Source organism: Triplophysa dalaica, chromosome 19 (assembly GCF_015846415.1).
Source record: "Triplophysa dalaica isolate WHDGS20190420 chromosome 19, ASM1584641v1, whole genome shotgun sequence".
In the NCBI taxonomy this organism is placed as follows: domain Eukaryota; kingdom Metazoa; phylum Chordata; class Actinopteri; order Cypriniformes; family Nemacheilidae; genus Triplophysa; species Triplophysa dalaica.
Genome location: NC_079560.1, coordinates 10,840,144 through 10,865,157, shown reverse-complemented (window position 1 = coordinate 10,865,157; position 25,014 = coordinate 10,840,144). Strand labels below are relative to the sequence as shown.

The following is a 25,014-nucleotide window of genomic DNA, read 5'->3' as shown; positions in this document are numbered from 1 at the left end:
TGCATGCAGGCATCCATTCAAATAATGTAAACAGAGACCTTTAACAGCTTCAGATTTATTTCAGTTCATTATGTTTTGCATATCGCTGTCCTTCTGAAACCTTGTATTTCCATTTATCGTAAAAAAAAATGTATGACCATAAATCATTATTATTAGTCACCCTTTACAGTATGTTTGTCACTTGGTTTTTCTGTTTCCTGAAAATTTGTGAACTTGCACATCCGAGGTTAGAAGGACAGCAACGACAAACTGTCGCAATACACATTGTTCTATAACAGCGATACAGAGAATAGTTCCTCAAAACCCCAGTGGGTAATCTGAAGGTGGTTCCCTGGAATGATTGAACCCACCTCCACATAAATGAAAGCAAACACATACACTACCTTACTGCTGCAAATTGGGGTGTAATCTTTTTTCATTTACATTAGTAACATCATTCCTTATTTACAGCAACTGTACTCATTGCGAGAACTGGCTATCATAAACAAGTTGGAAGAGGTAATCTCCAATATTGTTGCATGTGATGAAGAAAATTCGGGGGAAACCCACACTGACATGGGAAAACATGCAAACTTCAAGCAGAAAGGCATCCTGGCTCACTCAGGGATGGAACCAGGATCACAGATGTAATCGAGTCACACAGTATTTAACTTAGGCCTATATATTAACATTATTATCTTATTAGCTCTGTTTGATAGAACAGTGATGATGATGTATTTAAATGTAAATCCACTGTGCACAGAAACTCTTCACTTCACTTAAGAATGTATGTGTATTCTTTCATATCTATTTAACAGTGTGCCTGGTAACACCAAAAATAGCCATCAGGAGAGAAAGTTTAAAATTGAATTTAACTTGAAAAACATTGTGCAATATGTGAAGTACGACTATAGGATCATTTTGTTTGCAAAGATGTATTTTGGTTTCTAACTTTGTTCCTGCGGTAATAGAAAACAGGTTCATTATTAACTAAACACTGTGATGAAATCTTGTAAAAAAACCCATGTGTCGCAATAAGCATGAAGCTGACTTGAATAAAAAATAAATGTTATTTGGAAATAAATCATTTTTGTGTTTTGCCCAGTTTTCATTTTTTTCTGAATGAAGAACATAAATGTAATGTTTATTATACTTAATAATTAAGATTGACAACAGTGCACAGTTGAAGAAACATGAAAATGTTATTGTATTAAGACATGTTCAGAGTTTAGTAGGCACAACAGTATTTTAAAAAAAGAATGAATTTGACCTACAGAGGTTACTTAACACTTTTCTATCTCTGTTCCAACATGAGACGTTAAAGAATTTTGTGGTTTTGTTGAGTAATTAAAACGTGATTATTGCAACATTACATTTAATTATGCACTTAATTATGACTTTGGATACAACAGTCTGCCAAATAGATACTGTACAAATGTACATTTAAAATTGATCTGGAGACCCTAGAACCTCTTTTGGGATTCTTTTTATATTAAAATTAGTACAGCAAACAAAACACTTTACTGATAAAAAACTGGATTTATTGCACAGTTTTATAGGATAAACAAAGGTCAGCAATATCACACAAAATTTTCTTGATACATTTGTCTGAAAAATAAACCAAATGCTCAAAACAAACTGACGGTTTCATTTGGACAAAAAATGAAGAGGTGTTCCTTTTTGTTTCTCTTCTCCTAGGTGCTTTTGAAGAAACTCGCGTATTTTGGGGCTGAACAGATTAGTGTGATAATCTCTGCTCTCTTTATCAGAAAGGGTGTTGTCCTTTTCATCATTACACTTGTTCTTCGAACCCCAGCTTACAACACCAATCTATCAAAGCATTATTTAAAGAAGCTTAGCTGGACTTCTTTCATAACTGAACCACGTATTATGGTGTACACTTCATACTTGTACGATTAGTATACACTCACATCAATATCATTTTTACAAATCAGCTGAAATAGATTTCAAACCTCACCTGAATCATACGATCATTTTTATGCAGGTAGGTGGCGCCACCAGAATCACCTGTTACAAAATGTCACAAGCAGACACAAGGAACTTTATAAACCCTTCTGAAATTCAGATTTTTTAAATGAACCTGTAATTGTATGTTATACTGACAAATATAAGCAAAAATGAAACATACCTTTACAAGCAATGTGATCTGTGATTGGTGATATACCACCACTGCACAGAAAATTGTCTGTAACGATGTCTTTTGCATTCAAAGTTGCGTTTGATTTTTTGAATATATCTGCTTTTTTAGCATCTTCAACACAATCATCCCGCTGCAAAAAAGCACATCAATATATGCGTCTGTAATAATGATCACTGAAATTTGCAATATTGCTGGACTGTTTGGATACGTATGCCAAACATGAACATATTACATGAACCCTTTATGTAAAACTATTTAGGAATATGGTGAATCATTACCAGTCCTCTTTGCTTGATGGTGATGCTTCTTATATATTTTGGAGAACCATCCTTCATTTCTGACGTGAAATTAGCGCTCACGAGATCAGGACCCATTATAAGTTCCTCTGTAACAAATGTGTGGAGAAAAATGTTTGCTTCATTGTATTCGTGCCATATTATATCTACGTTTGCTCTTAACATGCACAAGGCTTGAGGCTGATATAGAAGAGTTGATACCTCACCATGTTTTTGGCATGTTCCTTCACTGTCTGAAAGTTTAAGAGCTCCATTGGTTTCCTTGGTGCAGGGGATGCAGATTGTTCTGTAAAGACACATCGCACACATTCATTCATTTGATTCATCTTTAACTCTAATTTGAAGTAATTCACATGTTTATGAGCTTTGCCTCATACCGAATCTCTCGATCAAGACTGACGGCATTTTCCAGCTCTATAAGAGCTACATCATATTCGTAATATTCTGGAATTCCAATATTTTTTTTTGCCTCAACATTGTATTCACGATGGAGTATGAATCGTTTCACTTTAAGATTTTCAGCTGGAGGTGAAACAAGTAAAGGCATTAAGATTAGCATCAGTGTTTATAGTTTACCTTTATCAATGAATAAATTAAAATAAGTATAGCTTGAGAACTTAGTATTACCGTTGTTCTTTTTCAGAGTAATGGTGATCTTCTCACGTGTGTCTCCGAATCTGAAGCAGTGAGCTGCTGTTAAGATGTATGTTGGTGTAACTAATGACCCCATACAATTTGACCCAGTCGGAAGACGCTACGTAAAAGAACAAAGCAGAAACATGACAAACCACACATCTGTAAAGCCATATAAAATTCTCTTAGTTCAAATTTTGTCTCCCCACTTTTTTGGCTTGTTTGAAAATGCTGAAAGCATTGACCAGTTCAGGGAGGCACATACTTTGACCCACTGCTCACCTCTTTTCCACAAGATCACTCGTATGGAGGACATGTGGTGCAAAAACAATGATTAACCTTTTGTGGAAGAGAAAGATTCAGCGAACTAAATTGATGAACTAATAAATTGACCTATGGGAATTAATATCATGTACACCCTGATAAAACGAGAAGAGTCTGGCTGCAGACCAGATGCACTCTCAGGCCAGATGCACTGTCAGCGGCGCATGCGCACTCCGACACATGCAGTCTCAGCCGCGCATGCGCACTCAAACAAACGCACTGTCAGACACGTGTGTGAATTAAATGCACCTACAGGCCAATTATAAGTATATTTATTAAATATTCAATTTATTTATTTATTTATTCTCATACAAGATTAAGTCGAAGTAAAAGTGTTATTATGAATTATTTGACAAATATAATCGAAAACGTTCTTTAACATTATCAGACGAATGTTGTAAGTATATTGATTTCATTCATACAGTATTAGATAGATGTAAAGTATCGTTTTAATATATAAGATAATGTTTTCGAAACCTAACTTAATCCTTATAATCAATGGTAGATATATCGCATCTATGATACTTGGTTAACGATACATGTTCTTCATACAGTAATTTATTGAAGAACTAACGTTATCTAAATTAATTTTGTAGCGTTGCTTGAAAACTCACAGGAAAGTTTGTAGGTGACCTGCACTATATAGTTATTTTTTAGACAATGTGTTTCTCAAAATTATTTAATATGACGTTGAAATCTATCAAATATAGGGATGTAACGATTCACTCAGCTCACGATGCGATTTATTCAAGATTTATTTTTACAAAATGAGCAACTTCCCTTGTATTATTTCTAAAATGCTTCACGTTTCTTTGTATAATAAATTATGTTTTATTTCAAACAACAAAACTAACCTGCAATATTAAAACAAATTAATATTAGAACAATTATTTTTATATAAACAAACTATATATATAAACTATAATATATATAGATATATAGTATGTCTATATAATAAAACTTTATCATTAAACCATTGATTAACAAGCACCTGTTTATTGTAGAATGAGACATTTATGTATATATGTGAGTTTGTTTATATTTTTAGGGTGGAAGATTACGTGTACAAGAAAAGGTTTTATTTAGTTATGTATTTTCATTATTAGTGCAGATGCTCATTAATGTATTTCAGCTATAATTATAATAAATACCTGGCCTTGAACTGAACCACCAGTATTCACGGTACTCTTAAAAAGCAGTAACCGTAAATTTTTTTTAATAGAATCTTACAGTTCACCTCGTGAAATACGTTAGAGCGTGCATGGGACGAGTGCATGCGCGGCTGACTGTGCATGTGACGAGTGCGCATGCGCGGCTGACAGTGCATGTGTCTGACAGTGCATCTCGTCTGCAGCCAGATGCTATTGGATAAAACAAGTTGTGCTCACTGTAATTTTAATCTGTGCCAACCAGGGAAACGCACGCCGTTTGTTGTCGGGGACATTTTGTTGAATCCCACACAGTTGATTACTAGAGTCCTCATCTGTTTAAGAGAGCAGGAACATGAAAACAATCAATGACATTAAAAGAGCCAATGAATTCACTTTAAATTCTTAAGTCAATGACAGGCTTATTTCAGAGTTCAAGGAACAGTTCACCCAAAAATGCTTGTGCGAGGCCACTTAAACTCAGATATAATTTATAAAACGGTGCTCTTTATGTAATGTAATGTTTTAATGTTACTAAATACTTTTGATGTTTCTTAATCCAGATGTTACTTCCGAGTTGAAGTGAGAATTACAAAAAATTCTGAGAGCACGTGAATTTAACATTAATTCTATGTGATGAGGTTAACAATATGTTTATTAGCATTTTACGTCATCAAGCGCCACAGTTTGCCACAGCGAAAACACTGAATTCTGTCATTATTTACTCATTCCTCAGCTTGTTCTTAATCTGTATACATTTCTTTGTTTTGATGAACACAAAGGAAGATATTTGGAAGGATGTCAGTAACAGTAACAAATCTCATCTCCCATTTACTGCCATAGTAGTGAAAATAAATACTATGGGAGGCAATGAGGAGTGAGATCTGTTATGTTAGTGACATTTTTCCAGAATCTTCCTTTGTCTTAGGCAGAGACATTTATACAGGTTTGGACCAACCTGATGGTGAATAAATGATCACAGAATTTTTTTTTTGTACTGTTTTTGTTTTGTTTGTTTTAAGCCTTTACCCACTGTCACTTTTACAATTTATGAATGATCCGTGATGTGCAGCACTAGATATAAGCGTTGATTTCAATTGAAAAATTGCTGTATAATAACAATATACCTATCATCTGATCAAATGTCTTCTGCACTTCATTCAGATTTGGAAGCTTAAAAAAGTGCTTTTCACCATCCCTTTTTGTCACCAAGTCATCTATGTCCAAATTTGTTTCATTTCCAACTCCAAATATATAAATATCTGAAAAGGGAAGGCAGATTCATATTTATATCCAATTCTGACAACATTAATTCATTTTAGTATTAAGGACCTTAACCAATACCGTTATCAATCATATACTCAATTAAACCAACATGTGCAAAAAACACAACAACCAAAGAAGGTCAACTGAACATCTGAACATTTAATTAACACTTCATCAACAAGATAATAAAAGATTGATGTATTGGAACCTAAATCATACTCACCAAGTTTGCTCTCATCAGCTATAAAATGTTTGATTTGATCCACTTTAGGTTTGGGATTACCTCCCATGTTTGCATGACCTATGGAATAGAACACGTAAGCACCTTTACTCAATCGTGTAGGTGTAAAAAGTAATAACACCAATATTTTTATGGATTTCCAGGTTGTTTGTAAATATTTATAAGTCATACCATCAGTGAACATAATGATAACATGTTGAGTCTGAGCGAAGTTCTTATCATTGATCTTTTCTATTCCCATACTGTCTAAAATTGTTTTAAAGGCTTGACAAATATTAGTCCCTGATCGGTCACCTTTACCTATTTAATGAAAACACCAGAAAGATTGTTAGATAGTAATACCAAGTAACTGCATGTCATTCAAATTGATTATATGTTAAGACATTAATTCAGACATTTTAATATTATAAATTCAGTTCTAGTTTCTTTAGGACAACAATACCAAATGTATTTACATTAGTGCCACACAACTTACTTTCATAAGAAAAAGCATCCAGTCTTTTAGAAATCTCTTCTAGGTTTTTTTCAGCAGGAATAGTCTTGAAGTTTCTCATAGTGACTATTTCTTTCACCTCCGTAGCAAACATCCGGATCTCATAGTTTGGGGAGACCTGATAATAGCTGATCTTTTGGGAGAATTCAGAGTTCAAATTAGTTTGGTATCAACCTTTATGTAAATAGTACCATACAGCAAAAGTGCATTTGTGACAGAAACAGTTAAAATCAACATTTGGCATTTGTACATATGTACATTTATTTGATATTTTTCCACGTAAAATGGGATATGCTATTAAACACACCAGAACTTGTTTAAATATGTTTGAAATTAAATAGGTAGAAGAAATCATTTCATTCCATCCCAGATTTTTATTTGTTATTCTCATTGTTAAGATTTTTAGAGGATCTTTTGACAAAAATTAAATATATGTATACATATATATACAGTATATATATATGTATATGTCTTCAGAGGTGTATAAAGACCTTACATGAGCATTACGTTTTTTTGCCTTAGAGTGAGCTATTTCTATCTTTATACACCGCAGGTCCCCTTACATGGAATTCATCCTGTTGTTTCTATAGTAGCCCTAAACAGACAAACTCTACAGAGCGATTTTCGTTAATACATGATCTCCTTCAGCAGAGGAGCTAACATGTTACAATATCTTCGTTCTGTGTCAGCCACCGTAGTGCTTCAAAAGGGAGAGGTGGAGTGAGCCGTTGCAATTCACAACCTCACTGCTAGATGGTGCTAAATGTAATACACTGCATCTTTAAAATATACTTAACATACAGTTCTGGTGAGTTGTGAGCAATACATGTGTATTATACCGTTATTATAAAGTTATCATATCTCAATTTAGCCTTAAAACAATTTTACTGGTGACAAATTGACACAGTTCTTTTGTGTAACAATGTCACAACCGCTGGATGTGAATTGGATGGCTTGGCGTTGTTCTTATTTTAACAGCCTTGCAGTTCTTATTTTCAGTTATTTCATCAAAACAAAAAATTGTTTGCTAATTTATTTTACATACCGTTTCTATAAGTGCCTTGATGACAGCCTTTGCTGTTTCAAAATCCTTTTCTTCTATGCTGTCAGACGCATCCAAATAAATATAGATATCAAGCGTTCCATTCTGATTTAGTCTTACTAACTTCCCCTCCTGATCTGCAGAAAGATTTTGTTTTGTATATTCAGTCCCAGAACAGTTTTTTAACCATACCTATAGCAGCCACTGATCTTAAAATCTAAAGTCAAACAAAGGTACCATCTTCTTGTTTATGAAACTCCAGATTCGTCTTCAGAGAACTCCCGAACGCTTGTGATGCTTCCTCTGGGGTGTCGTATGTGAATTCGGCTGTATTAACGCATGAACAACACAAGCTGTCATAACCAAAATATTGTGGCTAACATTTTTATTTATCACCTGTTAAAACAAATATTAATCAAGAAGGTTTACCGTAACATTGCGGTTCCGTCCCTGACCATTGGCCATCTTCTTGACAGACTCGCTGTTTGGAACCAATCAGGGCCAGTTTGTTTTCACAGCGGTATGTGACTTTGTCATCAATTTTGAACATGGTCCCTGTTCTATGGCTACCAGGGGGAACGCCGGGATCAGGACAGTCTTCAGCTGTGATACAAGAGCGAGAAAGTGAAATTGATCAAATAGTAATGAATGTTTTAATTGCAGTCCCATGTGACCTATTGTTCTATGCACTACTCAATAACAAACTTATGACATTTACTCACAGTTACGTCCACATATTGGTGTGCTTCCACTCCATTTCCCGTTAGGTTTGCAAAAACGATACTGAGATCCCCGGAATACATAATCGGAATTGCAGGTGTAATTTGTTGTGTCATTGACGTAGTACCTGTCTTTATATGGAATCACCTCTCCGTTCTCATAAACACGAGGATTTGGACATGTAACCTCTAAGACAGAATTATAATTAAATCTCACGTAAATAAAGTGTTAAAGGCGTAAAAGCCTGCATTGATTCATATGATGCACAACAATGTTTCTAATGATCTGTCTTACTTTTGCACACTGCAGGTTTTTTGGTATTTGGCTCCCAGGATCCATCTAGACACTTACGTGTCAGAAAATTTGGGTAAAAGTCTTCTGGACAGCTGTACTTTACAATAATTCCATGCGAATTTGAAATAACAAAGCTCCCTCCAGTAATGGACAGACCCTCTGTGGGACATGTCTTGACTTCTTCTTGTGGCATTAAAGATGGAGCACCTGTAGTAGAAACAACCAGACTGATTGATAAGGACATCAAATTATAGAACACAGTACAAAATGTGTTGCACCAGAAACCAGCTACCATACAGAAATAAAATATTCCTTATTAGAGAAAGCATTAGAGAAACTTTTAAGATAGTATGGGGATTATTTGTGTGATGATGTGAGCAGATAAAAAAATCAACTTCTCTTAGCTGAAGATCTTGACAATAACTCCAGAACTGACTCACCTGTGATCAGAGGACAAATCACAGCAAGCATGAACCAACTCAGCCGCTGCTTACTCTCCATTTTGTTTTTTGCTGAGATGAAAAACAAACCAAATGGACAAACATTTTATACTGGGGTCGCTCAGATTGTATTATTTACATTCAGTAGATAATGTTTAACCTTAAGTCAAATAAAGAGGGTCAATGTTCATATAAAGAAAATCAATTTCCCGGCACTTGCTGGAAAGTCATCAATGCGAAAACATGCTGCGCAAAAATATTTACTTTAATAATTAGTATATACTGGCCGCGGAAAAAACAGACCACTCTGTTTTGCCTTTAAATGAGAGCATGCAAAGATACATAAAAGTTGTGAAAAAATCAGACTTAATCCATCATGAGCTCATTTTTGAACTGATCCTAAAATACATGTAAAAGCTTTTGTACTTTGTTGTTTAAACATGAATCTGAACTTGTTTTGCATCTGCAAATAAAGCATCTTTTTTATGCTTTTCCCATTTCAATTTTCTGGAAAAAAATGGAAATATAAAAACAACATTTTAGAACCTGGGAAAAATGTTTGTCATGGTTCTAACCCTAAGAAAGACATACAGCTTTCCTGTAGCTCAGTAGTAAGCGCATTGCGTCAACAACGCAAGGTCATGGGTTTGATCCCAGGTGATTGCACATACCTATATATAAATGGGACATTGTAATGTAGGACATATAGGACATTGTAATGCAAGTCGCTTTGGATAAAAGCGTCTGCCAAATGCGTAAATGTACAAGACAGAACCATGGCAGATCCTAATGTTTTATACTGTATGTAGAGAGGCAATTATGGCCCTTAAGGCCTTCCATACACTCCAGTCTCCTCTTTGTCACCGCCCCCTCGTTTCCTAATTATTGCTTGTTATTGGTTTCATGCCCTTAGCCTCTCCCCTTTTGATTTGATCCCTTATTTAATGCCATTGTGTTTTCTGTCCTGGGTGGGTTCATTGTCAGTTGTATGAGCGTTTCTGCGCATTGTCAAGTCTAATCTAGTGTTTTGTAGTTCATGTCTAATGTCTTAGTCCTGTCTTGTCATATTATTATATTCCCCGTTTGTTATGTTACCCCCTCGTGGGTTTTTGGTTTTCGCCTTGTTATTATTAAATGTCATGTCACCTTACCTGCTTATTACATAAGATCAATAAATAAAGGATTTTATACTGATTTATGCAATCAGTATGTGGCACTGCTCAGGTATAATGGTCCAGGTTGCTAGCGACCTTCAGTTCATCTGCACTGTTGGGTCTGGTGTCCAAAATGAAATTGAATTTTGCATTTAATCTGGAAATTAAGGTCCCAGAGTCTGGAGGAGGAGTTGAGAGGAACAGAATCCACGTTGCTTGAAGTCCAGTGATGATTTGTGCTGCCATGTCATCTACAGGTGTTGGTCCACTGTGTTTTGTGAAGTCCACAGTCAACACAGCCATCTACCAGGAACTTTTAGAGCACTTCATGCTTCCTTCTGCTGATAAGCTTTATGGAGATGCTGATTTCATTTTCCAGCAGGACTTGGCACCTGCCCACACCAATGGTACCAAAAGCTGGTTCAATGACCATGGTGTTACTGTGCTTGATTTGCCAGCAAACTCACCTGACCTGAACCCTTCAGAGAATCTATGGGGTATTGTCAAGAGGAAGATGAGAGACACCAGACCCAACAATGCAGATGAACTGAAGGCCGGTATCTAAGCAACCTGGGTTTCCATTACACCTGAGAAGTGCCACAGACTGATTATCTCCATGCCACGCTGCATTGATGCAGTAATTCTTGCAAAAAGAGACCCAACTTAGTATTGATTGCATAATAATGAACATACTTATCAGACGCCGGACATTTCTTTTTAAAATATCCCTTTTTACCTTATGTAATATCCTAATTTTCTGTTCGGTTTTCATTATCTGTACGCCATAATAATCAAAATTTCAAAAAAAAAAGCCTTGAAGTATTTCACTTTATGCGTAATGATCTATATAATATATTGATTTTACTTTCTGAAATGGGTGACAATAACGATTGACTTTTTTCAGGATATTCTAATTAATTGAGATGCGCCTGTACTGTGTTTAATATGTACAGTATCACTGTAGAATCATTTTCTCTACAGAGATGTATTTAGGACTTTGTTCCTACAAAAAAAGGTTCAATGCGAAATAAACACTGTGATGAAGTCTTGTAAAAACCCTATGTGTAAGCATGAAGCTGACTTTAACCAAACAAAATTTTTGGATTGAACAATTGTTGTTTTTTGTACAGTTTACTTATTTTGTGAATTAAGAACATAAATGTAATGTTTATTATACTTAATAATTAAGATTGACAACAGTGCACAGTTGAAGAAACATGAAAATGTTATTGTATTAAGACATGTTCAGAGTTTAGTAGGCACAACAGTATTTCAAAAAAAGAATGAATTTGACCTACTGAGGTTACTTAACACTTTTCTATCTCTGTTCCAACATGAGACGTTTTTTTGAGTAATTTAAACGTGATTTTTGCAACATTACATTTAATTATGCACTTAATTATGACTTTGGATACGACAGTCTGCCAAACAGATACTGTACAAATGTACATTTAAAATTGATCTGGAGACCCTAGAACCTCTTTTGGGATTTTTGGGGGATTCTTTTTATATTAAAATTAGTACAGCAAACAAAACACTTTACTCAAAATAAACTGGATTTATTGGACAGTTTTATAGGATAAACAAAGGTCAGCAATCTCACACAAAATTTTCTTGATACATTTGTCTGAAAAATAAACCAAATGCTCAAAACAAACTGACGGTTTCATTTGGACAAAAAATGAAGAGGTGTTCCTTTTTGTTTCTCTTCTCCTAGGTGCTCTTGAAGAAACTCGCGTATTTTGGGGCTGAACAGATTAGTGTGATAATCTCTGCTTTCTTTATCAGAAAGGGTGTTGTCCTTTTCATCATTACACTTGTTCTTCGAACCCCAGCTTACAACACCAATCTATCAAAGCATTATTTAAAGAAGCTTAGCTGGACTTCTTTCATAACTGAACCACGTATTATGGTGTACACTTCATACTTGTACGATTAGTATACACTCACATCAATATCATTTTTACAAATCAGCTGAAATAGATTTCAAACCTCACCTGAATCATACGATCATTTTTATGCAGGTAGGTGGCGCCACCAGAATCACCTGTTACAAAATGTCACAAGCAGACACAAGGAACTTTATAAACCCTTCTGAAATTCAGATTTTTTAAATGAACCTGTAATTGTATGTTATACTGACAAATATAAGCAAAAATGAAACTTACCTTTACAAGCAATGTGATCTGTGATTGGTGATATACCACCACTGCACAGAAAATTGTCTGTAACGATGTCTTTTGCATTCAAAGTTGCGTTTGATTTTTTGAATATATCTGCTTTTTTAGCATCTTCAACACAATCATCCCGCTGCAAAAAGCACATCAATATATGCGTCTGTAATAATGATCACTGAAATTTGCAATATTGCTGGACTGTTTGGATACGTATGCCAAACATGAACATATTACATGAACCCTTTATGTAAAATTATTTAGGAATATGGTGAATCATTACCAGTCCTCTTTGCTTGATGGTGATGCTTCTTATATATTTTGGAGAACCATCCTTCATTTCTGACGTGAAATTAGCGCTCACGAGATCAGGACCCATTATAAGTTCCTCTGTAACAAATGTGTGGAGAAAAATGTTTGCTTCATTGTATTCGTGCCATATTATATCTACGTTTGCTCTTAACATGCACAAGGCTTGAGGCTGATATAGAAGAGTTGATACCTCACCATGTTTTTGGCATGTTCCTTCACTGTCTGAAAGTTTAAGAGCTCCATTGGTTTCCTTGGTGCAGGGGATGCAGATTGTTCTGTAAAGACACATCGCACACATTCATTCATTTGATTCATCTTTAACTCTAATTTGAAGTAATTCACATGTTTATGAGCTTTGCCTCATACCGAATCTCTCGATCAAGACTGACGGCATTTTCCAGCTCTATAAGAGCTACATCATATTCGTAATATTCTGGAATTCCAATATTTTTTTTTGCCTCAACATTGTATTCACGATGGAGTATGAATCGTTTCACTTTAAGATTTTCAGCTGGAGGTGAAACAAGTAAAGGCATTAAGATTAGCATCAGTGTTTATAGTTTCCCTTTATCAATGAATAAATTAAAATAAGTATAGCTTGAGAACTTAGTATGACCGTTGTTCTTTTTCAGAGTAATGGTGATCTTCTCAGGTGTGTCTCCGAATCTGAAGCAGTGAGCTGCTGTTAAGATGTATGTTGGTGTAACTAATGACCCCATGCAATTTGACCCAGTCGGAAGACGCTACGTAAAAGAACAAAGCAGAAACATCACATACCACACATCTCTGAAGCCATATACAATTCTCTTAGTTCAAATTTTGTCTCCCCACTTTTTGGGTTGTTTGGAAATGCTGAAAGCATTGACCAGTTCAGGGAGGCACATACTTTGACCCACTGCTCATCTCTTTTCCACAAGATCACTCGTATGGAGGACATGTGGTGCAAAAACAATGATTAACCTTTTGTGGATGAGAAAGGTTCAGCGAACTAAATTGATGAACTAATAAATTGACCTATGGGAATTAATATCATGTACACCCTGATAAAACAAGTTGTGCTCACTGTAATTTTAATCTGTGCCAACCAGGGAAACGCACGCCGTTTGTTGTCGGGGACATTTTGTTGAATCCCACACAGTTGATTACTAGAGTCCTCATCTGTTTAAGAGAGCAGGTACATGAAAACAATCAATGACATTAAAAGAGCCAATGAATTCACTTTAAAGTCAATGACAGGCTTAATTCAGAGTTCAAGGAACAGTTCACCCAAAAATGCTTGCGCGAGGCCACTTAAACTCAGATATAATTTATAAAACGGTGCTCTTTATGTAATGTAATGTTTTAATGTTACTAAATACTTTTGATGTTTCTTAATCCAGATGTTACTTCCGAGTTGAAGTGAGAATTACAAAAAATTCTGAGAGCACGTGAATTTAACATTAATACTATGTGATGACGTTAACAATACGTTTATTAGCATTTTACGTCATCAAGCGCCACAGTTTGCCACAGCGAAAACACTGAATTCTGTCATTATTTACTCATTCCTCAGCTTGTTCCAAATCTGTATACATTTCTTTGTTTTGCTGAACACAAAGGAAGATATTTGGAAGGATGTCAGTAACATTAACAAATCTCATCTCCCATTTACTGCCATAGTAGTGAAAATAAATACTATGGGAGGCAATGAGGAGTGAGATCTGTTATGTTAGTGACATTTTTCCAGAATCTTCCTTTGTCTTAGGCAGAGACATTTATACAGGTTTGGACCAACCTGATGGTGAATAAAGGATCGTAGAATTTATTTATTCTAAATTTTAAGCCTTTACCCACGGTCACTTTTACAATTCATGAATGATCTGTACTGCAATGAAAAAATGTGAGTCAGCCAGTATAATAAAATGCATTTTAATATAGTTGTAACAATATACCTATCATCTGATCAAATGTCTTCTGCACTTCATTCAGATTTGGAAGCTTAAAAAAGTGCTTTTCACCATCCCTTTTTGTCACCAAGTCATCTATGTCCAAATTTGTTTCATTTCCAACTCCAAATATATAAATATCTGAAAAGGGAAGGCAGATTCATATTTATATCCAATTCTGACAACATTAATTCATTTTAGTATTAAGGACCTTAACCAACACCTTTATCAATCATATACTGAATTAAACCAACATGTGCAAAAAACACAACAACCAAAGAAGGTCAACTGAACATCTGAACATTTAATTAACACTTCATCCATAAGATTATAAAAGACTGATGTATTAGAACCTAAATCATTTTTGTAATGATTCAGCTATCATGTCATGTCTATTCTTGGTCTTGGGGCGGAGTCATGGCATAGCCTTAGGTTGTGCGTGGAGGGAGAGACAGTGAGCCTGCCGGCTTGCTATACTCTCTCTCTGGTCTGCGTCTTTGTTCCCGCCATCTTGTTTCCTCGTTAGCTTTCCTTGAGTATTTGATCCCCCATACCTGCCCCTGTTAATTATCTTTTGTCTGTCTTCCCTATAAAACATCCTCGTGTCTGTTGTCCTGGGCTCGTGCGTTGTATGAACTCGTATGTACCTGTGCCTTGTGAGCATCGTTGTGTTACCGTGTCGTGTGCTGTAGTTCTTATTAAAACCTCACCCCTTGATTTCCCTGCCCTGCCCGGCCCTGCTTGTAAGACGTTGTGTCGTTTTTTTTTTTTTTAGTTTCGATTTGCCCCCTTGTGGGTAGTCTTTTTGTTTCTTGTTGTTATAAATATATTATTTAGTCTTGTTATTGTCACCCCCCATCGTGGGTTTGTTTTGATCCTGTTTTGTGTGATAATAAATTTGTGTTAACCCACCGTCTGCCTGCTTCTGGGTTCTTCTGCTCAAATTACAGACACATACTCACCAAGTTTGCTCTCATCAGCTATAAAATGTTTGATTTGATCCACTTTAGGTTTGGGATTACCTCCCATGTTTGCATGACCTATGGAATAGAACACGTAAGCACCTTTACTCAATCGTGTGTAAAAAGTAATAACACCAATTTTTTAATGGATTTCCAGGTTGTTTGTAAATATTTATAAGTCATACCATCAGTGAACATAATGATAACATGTTGAGTCTGAGCGAAGTTCTTATCATTGATCTTTTCTATTCCCATACTGTCTAAAATTGTTTTAAAGGCTTGGCAAATATTAGTCCCTGATTGGTCACCTTTACCTATTTAATGAAAACACCAGAAAGATTGTTAGATAGTAATACCAAGTAACAGCATCTCATTTAAATTGATTATATGATAAGACATTAATTCAGACATTTTAATATTATAAATTCAGTTCTAGTTTCTTTAGGACAACAATACCAAATGTATTTACATTAGTGCCACGCAACTTACTTTCATAAGAAAATGCATCCAGTCTTTTAGAAATCTCTTCTAGGTTTTTTTCAGCAGGAATAGTCTTGAAGTTTCTCATAGTGACTATTTCTTTAACCTCTGTGGCAAACATCCGGATCTCATAGTTTGGGGAGACCTGATAATAGCTGATCTTTTGGGAGAATTCAGAGTTCAAATTAGTTTGGTATCAACCTAGTTGATATTAAGTTGGCTATTAAAAACACCAGAACATGTTCAAATTTGTTTGAAATTGAATGGGTAGTAGAAATCTGTCATTCCATCCCAGATTTTTGTTTATATATCATATATACATATATATGTATGTCTTCAGAGGTATGTATAGACCTTACATGAGTATTATGTTTATTTTGCCTTAGAGTGAGCTATTTCTATCTATACGGGTGACAAATTGACAATGTTCAGTTGTGTAACAATGTCACCACCGCTGGATGTGAATTGGAAGGCTAGGCGTATTTTAACAGCCTTGCAGTTCTTATTTTAGCCATCTTATTTTCAGTTATTTCACCTAAACAAAAATAGTTTGCTAATTTATTTTACATACCGTTTCTATAAGTGCCTTGATGACAGCCTTTGCTGTTTCAAAATCCTTTTCTTCTATGCTGTCAGACGCATCCAAATAAATATAGATATCAAGCGTTCCATTCTGATTTAGTCTTACTAACTTCCCCTCCTGATCTGCAGAAAGATTTTGTTTTGTATATTCAGTCCCAGAACAGTTTTTTAACCATACCTATAGCAGCCACGGATCTTAAAATATAAAGTCATACAAAGGTACCATCTTCTTGTTTATGAAACTCCAGATTCGTCTTCAGAGAACTCCCGAACGCTTGTGATGCTTCCTCGGGGGTGTCGTATGTGTAATCGGCTGTATTAACGCATGAACAACACAAGCTATCATAACCAAAATATTGTGGCCAACATTTTTATATATCACCTGTGCAACAGATATTAAGCAAAGAGGTTTACCGTAACATTGCGGTTCCGTCCCTGACCATTGGCCATCTTCTTGACAGACTCGCTGTTTGGAACCAATCAGGGCCAGTTTGTTTTCACAGCGGTATGTGACTTTGTCATCAATTTTGAACATGGTCCCTGTTCTATGGCTACCAGGGGGAACGCCGGGATCAGGACAGTCTTCAGCTGTGATACAAGAGCGAGAAAGTGAAATTGATCAAATAGTAATGAATGTTTTAATTGCAGTCCCATGTGACCTATTGTTCTATGCACTACTCAATAACAAACTTATGACATCTACTCACAGTTACGTCCACATATTGGTGTGCTTCCACTCCATTTCCCGTTAGGTTTGCAAACACGATAATGAGATCCCCGGAATACATAATCGGAATTGCAGGTGTAATTTGTTGTGTCATTGACGTAGTACCTGTCTTTATATGGAATCACCTCTCCGTTCTCAAAAACACGAGGATTTGGACATGTAACCTCTAAAACAGAATTATGATTAAATCTCACTTAAATAAAGTGTTAAAGGTGTAAAAGCCTGCATTGATTCATATGATGCAAAACAATATGTTTCTAATGATCTGTCTTACTTTTGCACACTGCAGTTTCTTTGGTCTTTGGCTCCCAGGATCCATCTAGACACTTACGTGTCAGAAAATTTGGGTGAAAGTCTTCTGGACAGCTGTACTTTACAATAATTCCATGCGAATTTGAAATAACAAAGCTCCCTCCAGTAATGGACAGACCCTCTGTGGGACATGTCTTGACTTCTTCTTGTGGCATTAAAGATGGAGCACCTGTAGTAGAAACAACCAGACTGATTGATAAGGACATCAAATTATAAAACACAGTACAAAATGTGTTGCACCAGAAACCAGCTACCATACAGAAATAAAATATTCCTTATTAGAGAAAGCATAAGAGAAACATTTAAGATAGTATGGGGATTATTTGTGTGATGATGTGAGCAGATAAAAAATCAACTTCTCTTAGCTGAAGATCTTGACAAAAACTCCAGAACTGACTCACCTGTGATCAGAGGACAAAGCACAGCAAGCATGAACCAACTCAGCCGCTGCTTACTTTCCATTTTGTTCTTTGCTGAGTTGAAAAACAAATCCTATGGACAAACATTTTATACTGGGGTCACTCAGATTATGTTATTTACATTCAGTAGACAATGTTTAACCTTAAGTCAAATAAAGAGGGTCAATGTTCATATAAAGAAAATCATTTTCCTGGGACATGCTACAAAGTCATCAAAACATGCTACACAAAACATTTACAGTAATAATTGCTATATACGGCGACAGACCACTTCAGTTTTGCCTTTAAGCAGCATTTCTTCACGTATCGTGGTCATTCCAGTCTAGAGTTTGTTGAATCTCAACAGAAACAAATGTCAGGAATGACTTATACAGTCACCGAAAAAAGAGAATGCAAAGATACATGAAACATGGGAAAAAAATCAGGCTTATTCCATCATAAGCTCATTTTTTAATTGATCCTAAAATACATGTAAACACATTAGTGTTTTTGTCGGAGCCCTTTTTGAGCCTACACATGAAAACGCATGTTGGAACTAAAATGGGGGTAACTCATGAATTCTTTGGAATACAGACTTACGGTTGGTCTCGTTTGAAAAAAGAAAAGTAGCTGATTATTGCTATAAAAAAAATCAAAATAAATATGTTTGACGAGCAAGGCGGTACGAGAGCTGTTAGGGAATGATTGTTTGTTTATTTAAATTAAAGTTTGTTTAAATGTTCGCCGGTTCCCGCCTTCTTCCTTCCCCACTGTGAATTTTGCTACAATACAAAAATATGGGTCGCAAAAGGATAACAAAAAATCTAAGCTCAATCTTTATAATAATAATCAATTACTCTCTCTACATAAATTATTTTAAAAAACACCTAAGAAATCTGTCTCATAGAGTCTTAGAACTTTCTAATGATATATAGTTTGTCATGATTCGATTAGAAATTACATAAAAAATATTGACGCAAACTTACGTGTCCCGTATAAAGAACAGGAGACAGTTAACAGGCTACACATGAATATGAACTTGTTTTCTGTCAAGATCTGCAAATATAGCATCTTTTTATGTTCGTCCCATTAAAATTTTCTGGAAATAAATGGAAAACAATACTTTGGAATTTGGGAGAAATGTTGACACTAGTTCACAGAATTAAACAGAATTATGAAATTATAATTAAAGGTCTCATGAAATGGCCTTGTTTATTGTTTCATACTGTTGTATGAGGTCTAGTTATAACGTTTGCATGCTTTTTACATTCAAAAACATCAAAATCAAGAAGTCATAGGCTATTTCCTACACTTGTATTGAGGGCAGTTCTACAAATGATCAGTTTTAAATGGCGTACCGCATGCAGACTTTGTAAGTAAATGCCCACTGCTTTGATTGGATAGCAGTTTGCGTAGTTGGAGCCTTCTGTGAATTTGGTTCGAGACGTAACGTTAGGTTACACATTAGCAGTTTCCGCACGGCATTAGAATTATCTGGAGATCTCTTGTGATTTATAAATGACCCCCCCCGTCATGATTCCACCTCACCTTGTCAGGTATTTCTTGGTCTAGAGGTGGAATCATACAGAATCCTCTGTTTCATGTGGGAGAGAGACGATTTCTTCTCTCTCCGTGTCTCGTCTCTGGCCCCGCCCCTCTCTCTTCTCGTCAGCTTTCCCTGAGTGCTAATCCCCAGCACCTGTTGCTCGTTACCATCCTCTGTTTGTTTCCCCTATAAAGAGTCCTCATGTTTCTTTGTCTCGTTGCTCGTGCATTGTAAGCTGTACCTGTATTTGTATGCTGTGTGTATACCTGGTCCTCGTCTGAGTTGTTCTAAGTAAGTGTCAGTTCAGTTTATATCAAGTGTTTGTTTTTGTACCCAGCTTTAGTGAGTCAGTGTTCTTGGTTAAGTTTATTATTTACCCTGTTTTCCCCATTGTGGGTTTTGTTTTGCCTTTTTAGTCTTGTGATATATATAATAAATTATCTGTTAACCCCGCTATCCCTGAGTCCTGCCTGCAATTGGGTTCTACCTCCCCAATCCTGACAGAATGCACGAGCCAGAAATTAACCCAGCAGGCAGCAACTCGTCCCAGGCTTGGTGGCAGTCAGCCATCTATGATGTGCAGAAAGGCAATGGCCCTTTTCCTCCCCAGGGTGACCGGACCCTGGAAAATTATGCACAGGGGTCGTTGGCTAGGCGGGGCTTTCTCCCAGAGGTTCTGCTGAACTCCTATTTCCTGGCTGGCCTGGTCAGTCCTCCTCCGCTGGAGGAACGGGAGAGGATTATCCAGGGGTCTTTCCAGGACCTGGTAAAGAATCTCTCGAGCAGTGGCCCCCAGGACTCCACCCACTTCCACCTGGATTCCGTCCCGGAGGACCGGGTGCTGACCACTGGGATGGTGAGGTTCGCAGGTCAATCCCACTCACCTCCCGTCTGCATCCAGGGGAGACGCCCACGGAGGCAGTCGTGGGACTCCCCGTCCGACTCATCCTGCACGGAGCTAGCCGTGTCTCCCACCGCCTCTCTTCGGTCGGCCACAGTCCCTGTGGGCCGCTCCCGGAAGAGGAAGCCCAAGAGGGGAAAGCGTTCGAGTACTGCCCAGCATCCGGTGTTCCCGAGGCTGGCATTCAAGCCGGTCCAGCAGCCGGCACCAAGCGCTGCCCAGCCACCGGAGAGCGCTGCCCAGCCGCCATTCCAGCTGGTCCCGTCTGGCCTTCCCGGGTCTCTTCAGCCGGCCCCGTCCGGCCTTCGAGGGCCTCTACAGCCGGTCCCGTCCGGTCTTCCCGGGCCTCTCCAGCCGGTCCCGTCCGGCACTCCCGGGCCTCTCCAGCCGGTCCCGTCCGGCACTCCCGGGCCTCTCCAGCCGGTCCCGTCCGGCACTCCCGGGCCTCTCCAGCCGGTCCCGTCCGGCACTCCCGGGCCTCTCCAGCCGGTCCCGTCCGGCACTCCCGGGCCTCTCCAGCCGGTCCCGTCCGGCACTCCCGGGCCTCTCCAGCCGGTCCCGTCCGGCACTCCCGGGCCTCTCCAGCCGGTCCCGTCCGGCACTCCCGGGCCTCTCCAGCCGGTCCCGTCCGGCACTCCCGGGCCTCTCCAGCCGGTCCCGTCCGGCACTCCCGGGCCTCTCCAGCCGGTCCCGTCCGGCACTCCCGGGCCTCTCCAGCCGGTCCCGTCCGGCACTCCCGGGCCTCTCCAGCCGGTCCCGTCCGGCACTCCCGGGCCTCTCCAGCCATGGTCCGTTCCGGCAGTCCAGCAGGGGACTAGGACAGTTCCTCCAAGGACTTCCCCTGTTAAGCCCTCTGGGGCTCCGTGCTCTGGCGTGCCCCCACGGGCTAGGACTTCCCCACCCAGCCCTACCCTTTCTGGACTTCCCCCTATGTTCTCTGGTTTGCCAACACCCCCCCTCCCTTGTTTGTTATTTTTATTGTCACACCCGAGTCCACTCGTTGTCATGTATGCCCCTTATCTTGTTGACCATGTCTGTCTGGTTCTTGTCTTTGTCTAAGTCTGTCTTGTCTTGTTTGTGCCTTTGAGGAGCATCAGGATGCTGCTCCTTAAGGCGGGGGTTCTGTCATGATTCCACCTCACCTTGTCAGGTATTTCTTGGTCTAGAGGTGGAATCATACAGAATCCTCTGTTTCATGTGGGAGAGAGACGATTTCTTCTCTCTCCGTGTCTCGTCTCTGGCCCCGCCCCTCTGTCTTCTCGTCAGCTTTCCCTGAGTGCTAATCCCCAGCACCTGTTGCTCGTTACCATCCTCTGTTTGTTTCCCCTATAAAGAGTCCTCATGTTTCTTTGTCTCGTTGCTCGTGCATTGTAAGCTGTACCTGTATTTGTATGCTGTGTGTATACCTGGTCCTCGTCTGAGTTGTTCTAAGTAAGTGTCAGTTCAGTTTATATCAAGTGTTTGTTTTTGTACCCAGCTTTAGTGAGTCAGTGTTCTTGGTTAAGTTTATTATTTACCCTGTTTTCCCCATTGTGGGTTTTGTTTTGCCTTTTTAGTCTTGTGATATATATAATAAATTATCTGTTAACCCCGCTATCCCTGAGTCCTGCCTGCAATTGGGTTCTACCTCCCCAATCCTGACACCCCCCCACATCAGAATTTCATGTGATGTGATATCGACTTATTTCCCGGATGTGATGGCAAGGCTTTGCGTATAGTTGGTTTAGTCTGTAGTGGTATTGCGTTTAATGATATATGACCATAACTGTCAGCATTTAAGACCAGTGATCCTGAACCGGGCAAAAGATCATGATGGACATCAACTGTCCTGCGTGTCCAAAAATTGGACTTAAGGACTTCGGTTGAACAAAAGTGGAAGTTTATTAATTAGAAAATCAGCGCTGGACAATCTCAGACACAATGTCTTTCAGAGATTCTGCCCCGCCTCAATGGTTTACAACATTTTTATATGTGTATGTGTGGGTGTATCTTCCAGCTTGCTTCGGACCGTGGCCAACCCCTGAGCACCTCCACATTTGCTGCTTTCTTTGTGTCCAATGGGGTGATGCTTCATCTCATATTTTCATAGACTATGTCCTTCTTCTTTTACTATCTGCAACACAAAATACTTCCCCCACCTGCCTCCACATAAACTTAGGACCCCGCACTATTAGGGTATGTGTGTTTGGATGTGCAGCACACATCTCTTATCTTCTCCCCTGCATGGAATGCTGCCCACACATACTCAACCCCCACATCCTGTTGAAAATACCTCTTTGCCCTCTAATATTCTCTCTCAACTCTGAGGCCCTTCTCAACACAGTAAAATAATGTAATGTTATATAAGGTAAGCAGTAATAAGTAATAATCATATAAAAACACGCACAGAAAATGTAATTGATATTAACCCTTAGATAAAACATATAGAACCCAGATAAAATATATAAAACCCTTCAATCCCTGTCTTGACCTCTGAAAGAGGTCACACACACATTATTAATCACCCTTAAATGGTAAGAAACAGACAAATTATACTTAACATGTAAATTGTAAATGACATATTAAATTGTAATTGATATATAATTGTCTTTGTCCTCCTCCTCACTGTCATCATAGAAGTGGTCTGTGGTCAACAATGGCATAACATATGGTGGGGGCTCTCGTTTTTCAATTGCAGTAACAATTAGGCGGTTACATAATGATCTAATACACGGCACACAACAGCAACATCCACAGGTGACCAAAATTCCCACAAACACAGCCATAGACACAATTATATGGTTAAAATGAACAAAATAACACAAAGTTTATCATACCTGGTAAAATCAAGACTCACAGTTGCAGTGTGGGAAGTTCTGGTTACAGTAGCTTCCCGAGTCTTTTGCCAATGCACCTTTTATACCCAAGAATGATGTACTGTACTCAATGTTCATTGTGAATACAATGGTCATTGTGAAATTTAGTTTAAGTCGTGGCTGACGAGATCATCAAATGGGATGCCAATTTATCTGTGAACAGGATTCCCCGATAAAGCCAATCCTCTTAGAGGAGTGCAGGTAATGGATTTGAGTTAAACAGTTTTAATATACTCCATGTTAGATTTGAAAGAACTAGACCCCTTCACCCATTGCACCATGACCTTTAAAACAATACCAAACATGAATCATCAAACTTCAAACTGTGACAATAAATGATATACACAGAATAAAGGGTAAGCATTTTCCTAGTGATCAGGGTCTGAAGAGATGAAGGGGAGAGGTGTGATAAGAAGAGGGGGTTCAATTCTTGGGCATCAACAAAACCTTAGGGGAGGGCAGGATATCATTCCTCAGAATCTAGCAACAAATGGTGTTTGATTGTTTAGTCCCAGCTTTACAAACAACCTTAATTCTTTGCACTTTTCCAGCTGCCTTACAGTTCCTCCCCTGACCCCTTGGGGCAATCTCAGAGCAGTCCCAAAGGGGACACAGTTAGGCATTTTTTGGTCTTTGTGTATCAATTATTACCTCAGAAGTCTCTGTAGAGCTGGTACTGTGAAGAGCAGGTGGATCTTTGCTGTTCTTTTGCCCAGGTTGGTTTCCACCTAAGTCAGAAAGTCTGCAATATAATTTGTTGTACCAAGTCCATTCAGTCAGAGCCCATATGCTCTGTTCGTAGAAGGTGTCTTCCCACCGAAGGGAAACATCTGTGTGTAGTAGTATCCTCCCCATGATATTTATCTGACCCTTTTATCCTTAGGAACATCTAAGTAGAAGGTATGGTTTGCAGCGCAGCTCCATAGGTTAAGAAATTCATCTCACTAATAACACATCATTGTGTATGAGACACCTGAACGGCATCTGTATAAGCATACAACAACTGAACACTGATGATTTTAATAACATTGGGAGAAGATTATAAAGGGTTACAAAAAAAAAAAAATATATATATATATATATATTTCATGGTGCCTGGTGCGAGTGGTGAATAAGGTCTCAATTTCATCCAAAGCCACATAAAGTGATCTCATTTGATTACCTGATTCTTCACTACTATAGTGGAATTTAGATACTCTGAGTATTTTATTGGAAGAGTGGCAAAAGTCAATTTAACTGGCATATTCTCCAGTGGTATACATCATAAAATAATAGTTTATAATTATATCTTTAAATATATTGCAACCATAATACAAATCTACAGTATGCATATAAATGTATTTTCATGTATTTATGAAATCCAGATACAACGTTATGCATAATATGGTATAGTTATATAACTTATTTTAATAACCATAATAGTAATTCAGAATACTCAAATACGAGTTAACCCTGCAGATCTATCATTACAAAGAAGTATTAGGACATATTCTGAATCTCTAATATAGCGGTTGTCAAAAAATTCTGTGAATGTTGAAGTGTACAGTAAGCCATCTCATGTTCAATGGTCAAAATCTGATTGAGAATTGCGAGGCCGATTGCAGAAGCGCCAGCACTTCAGATCTAACCACTCTTTAAACATATCATTA

General features: G+C 38.0%; 2 protein-coding genes across 2 annotated transcripts; both read right to left on the bottom strand.

Annotated features, from left to right (window-relative positions):
- Window positions 1-1,498: 1,498 nt before the first annotated feature.
- On the bottom strand, window positions 1,499-9,190 carry LOC130407560 (complement factor B-like). The gene is made up of 18 exons (XM_056730576.1): window positions 9,038-9,190; window positions 8,598-8,804; window positions 8,306-8,491; window positions 8,013-8,186; window positions 7,821-7,910; window positions 7,587-7,720; window positions 6,524-6,674; window positions 6,220-6,348; window positions 6,031-6,108; window positions 5,669-5,803; window positions 4,782-4,876; window positions 3,064-3,190; window positions 2,814-2,958; window positions 2,643-2,722; window positions 2,419-2,525; window positions 2,129-2,270; window positions 1,958-2,007; window positions 1,499-1,809 (listed from the first exon to the last, which is right to left on the bottom strand). The coding sequence occupies exons 1-18, from the start codon at window positions 9,096-9,098 to the stop codon at window positions 1,627-1,629; spliced, it is 2,274 nt and encodes a 757-aa protein (XP_056586554.1). The 5' UTR covers window positions 9,099-9,190; the 3' UTR covers window positions 1,499-1,626.
- Window positions 9,191-11,729: 2,539 nt separating this feature from the next.
- Window positions 11,730-18,426, bottom strand: LOC130407559 (complement factor B-like). Its single transcript, XM_056730575.1, has 19 exons — window positions 18,353-18,426; window positions 18,067-18,157; window positions 17,628-17,834; window positions 17,334-17,519; window positions 17,041-17,214; window positions 16,850-16,939; window positions 16,616-16,749; window positions 16,054-16,204; window positions 15,750-15,878; window positions 15,565-15,642; window positions 14,609-14,743; window positions 13,741-13,835; window positions 13,294-13,420; window positions 13,044-13,188; window positions 12,873-12,952; window positions 12,649-12,755; window positions 12,360-12,501; window positions 12,189-12,238; window positions 11,730-12,040 (listed from the first exon to the last, which is right to left on the bottom strand). Exons 1-19 carry the CDS (start codon window positions 18,398-18,400, stop codon window positions 11,858-11,860), a joined length of 2,352 nt encoding a protein of 783 aa, XP_056586553.1. The 5' UTR covers window positions 18,401-18,426; the 3' UTR covers window positions 11,730-11,857.
- Between the last annotated feature and the right edge of the window lie 6,588 nt (window positions 18,427-25,014).

Bases quoted from the DNA above. Each gene is read 5' to 3' on its own strand.
- LOC130407560 (XM_056730576.1), bottom strand. From the start codon at position 9,098: ATGGAGAGTAAGCAGCGGCTGAGTTGGTTCATGCTTGCTGTGATTTGT. The intron at 6,349-6,523 runs GTAAGTTGTGTG...TTCATTAAATAG, and splicing joins GGATGCTTTTTCTTATGAAA to GTAAAGGTGACCGATCAGGG. The intron at 2,526-2,642 runs GTGAGGTATCAA...CATTTGTTACAG, and splicing joins AGGAACATGCCAAAAACATG to AGGAACTTATAATGGGTCCT.
- LOC130407559 (XM_056730575.1), bottom strand. From the start codon at position 18,400: ATGACCACGATACGTGAAGAAATGCTGCTTAAAGGCAAAACTGAAGTG. The intron at 15,879-16,053 runs GTAAGTTGCGTG...TTCATTAAATAG, and splicing joins GGATGCATTTTCTTATGAAA to GTAAAGGTGACCAATCAGGG. The intron at 13,421-13,740 runs GTGAGCACAACT...TCTTTTACGTAG, and splicing joins TGGCACAGATTAAAATTACA to CGTCTTCCGACTGGGTCAAA.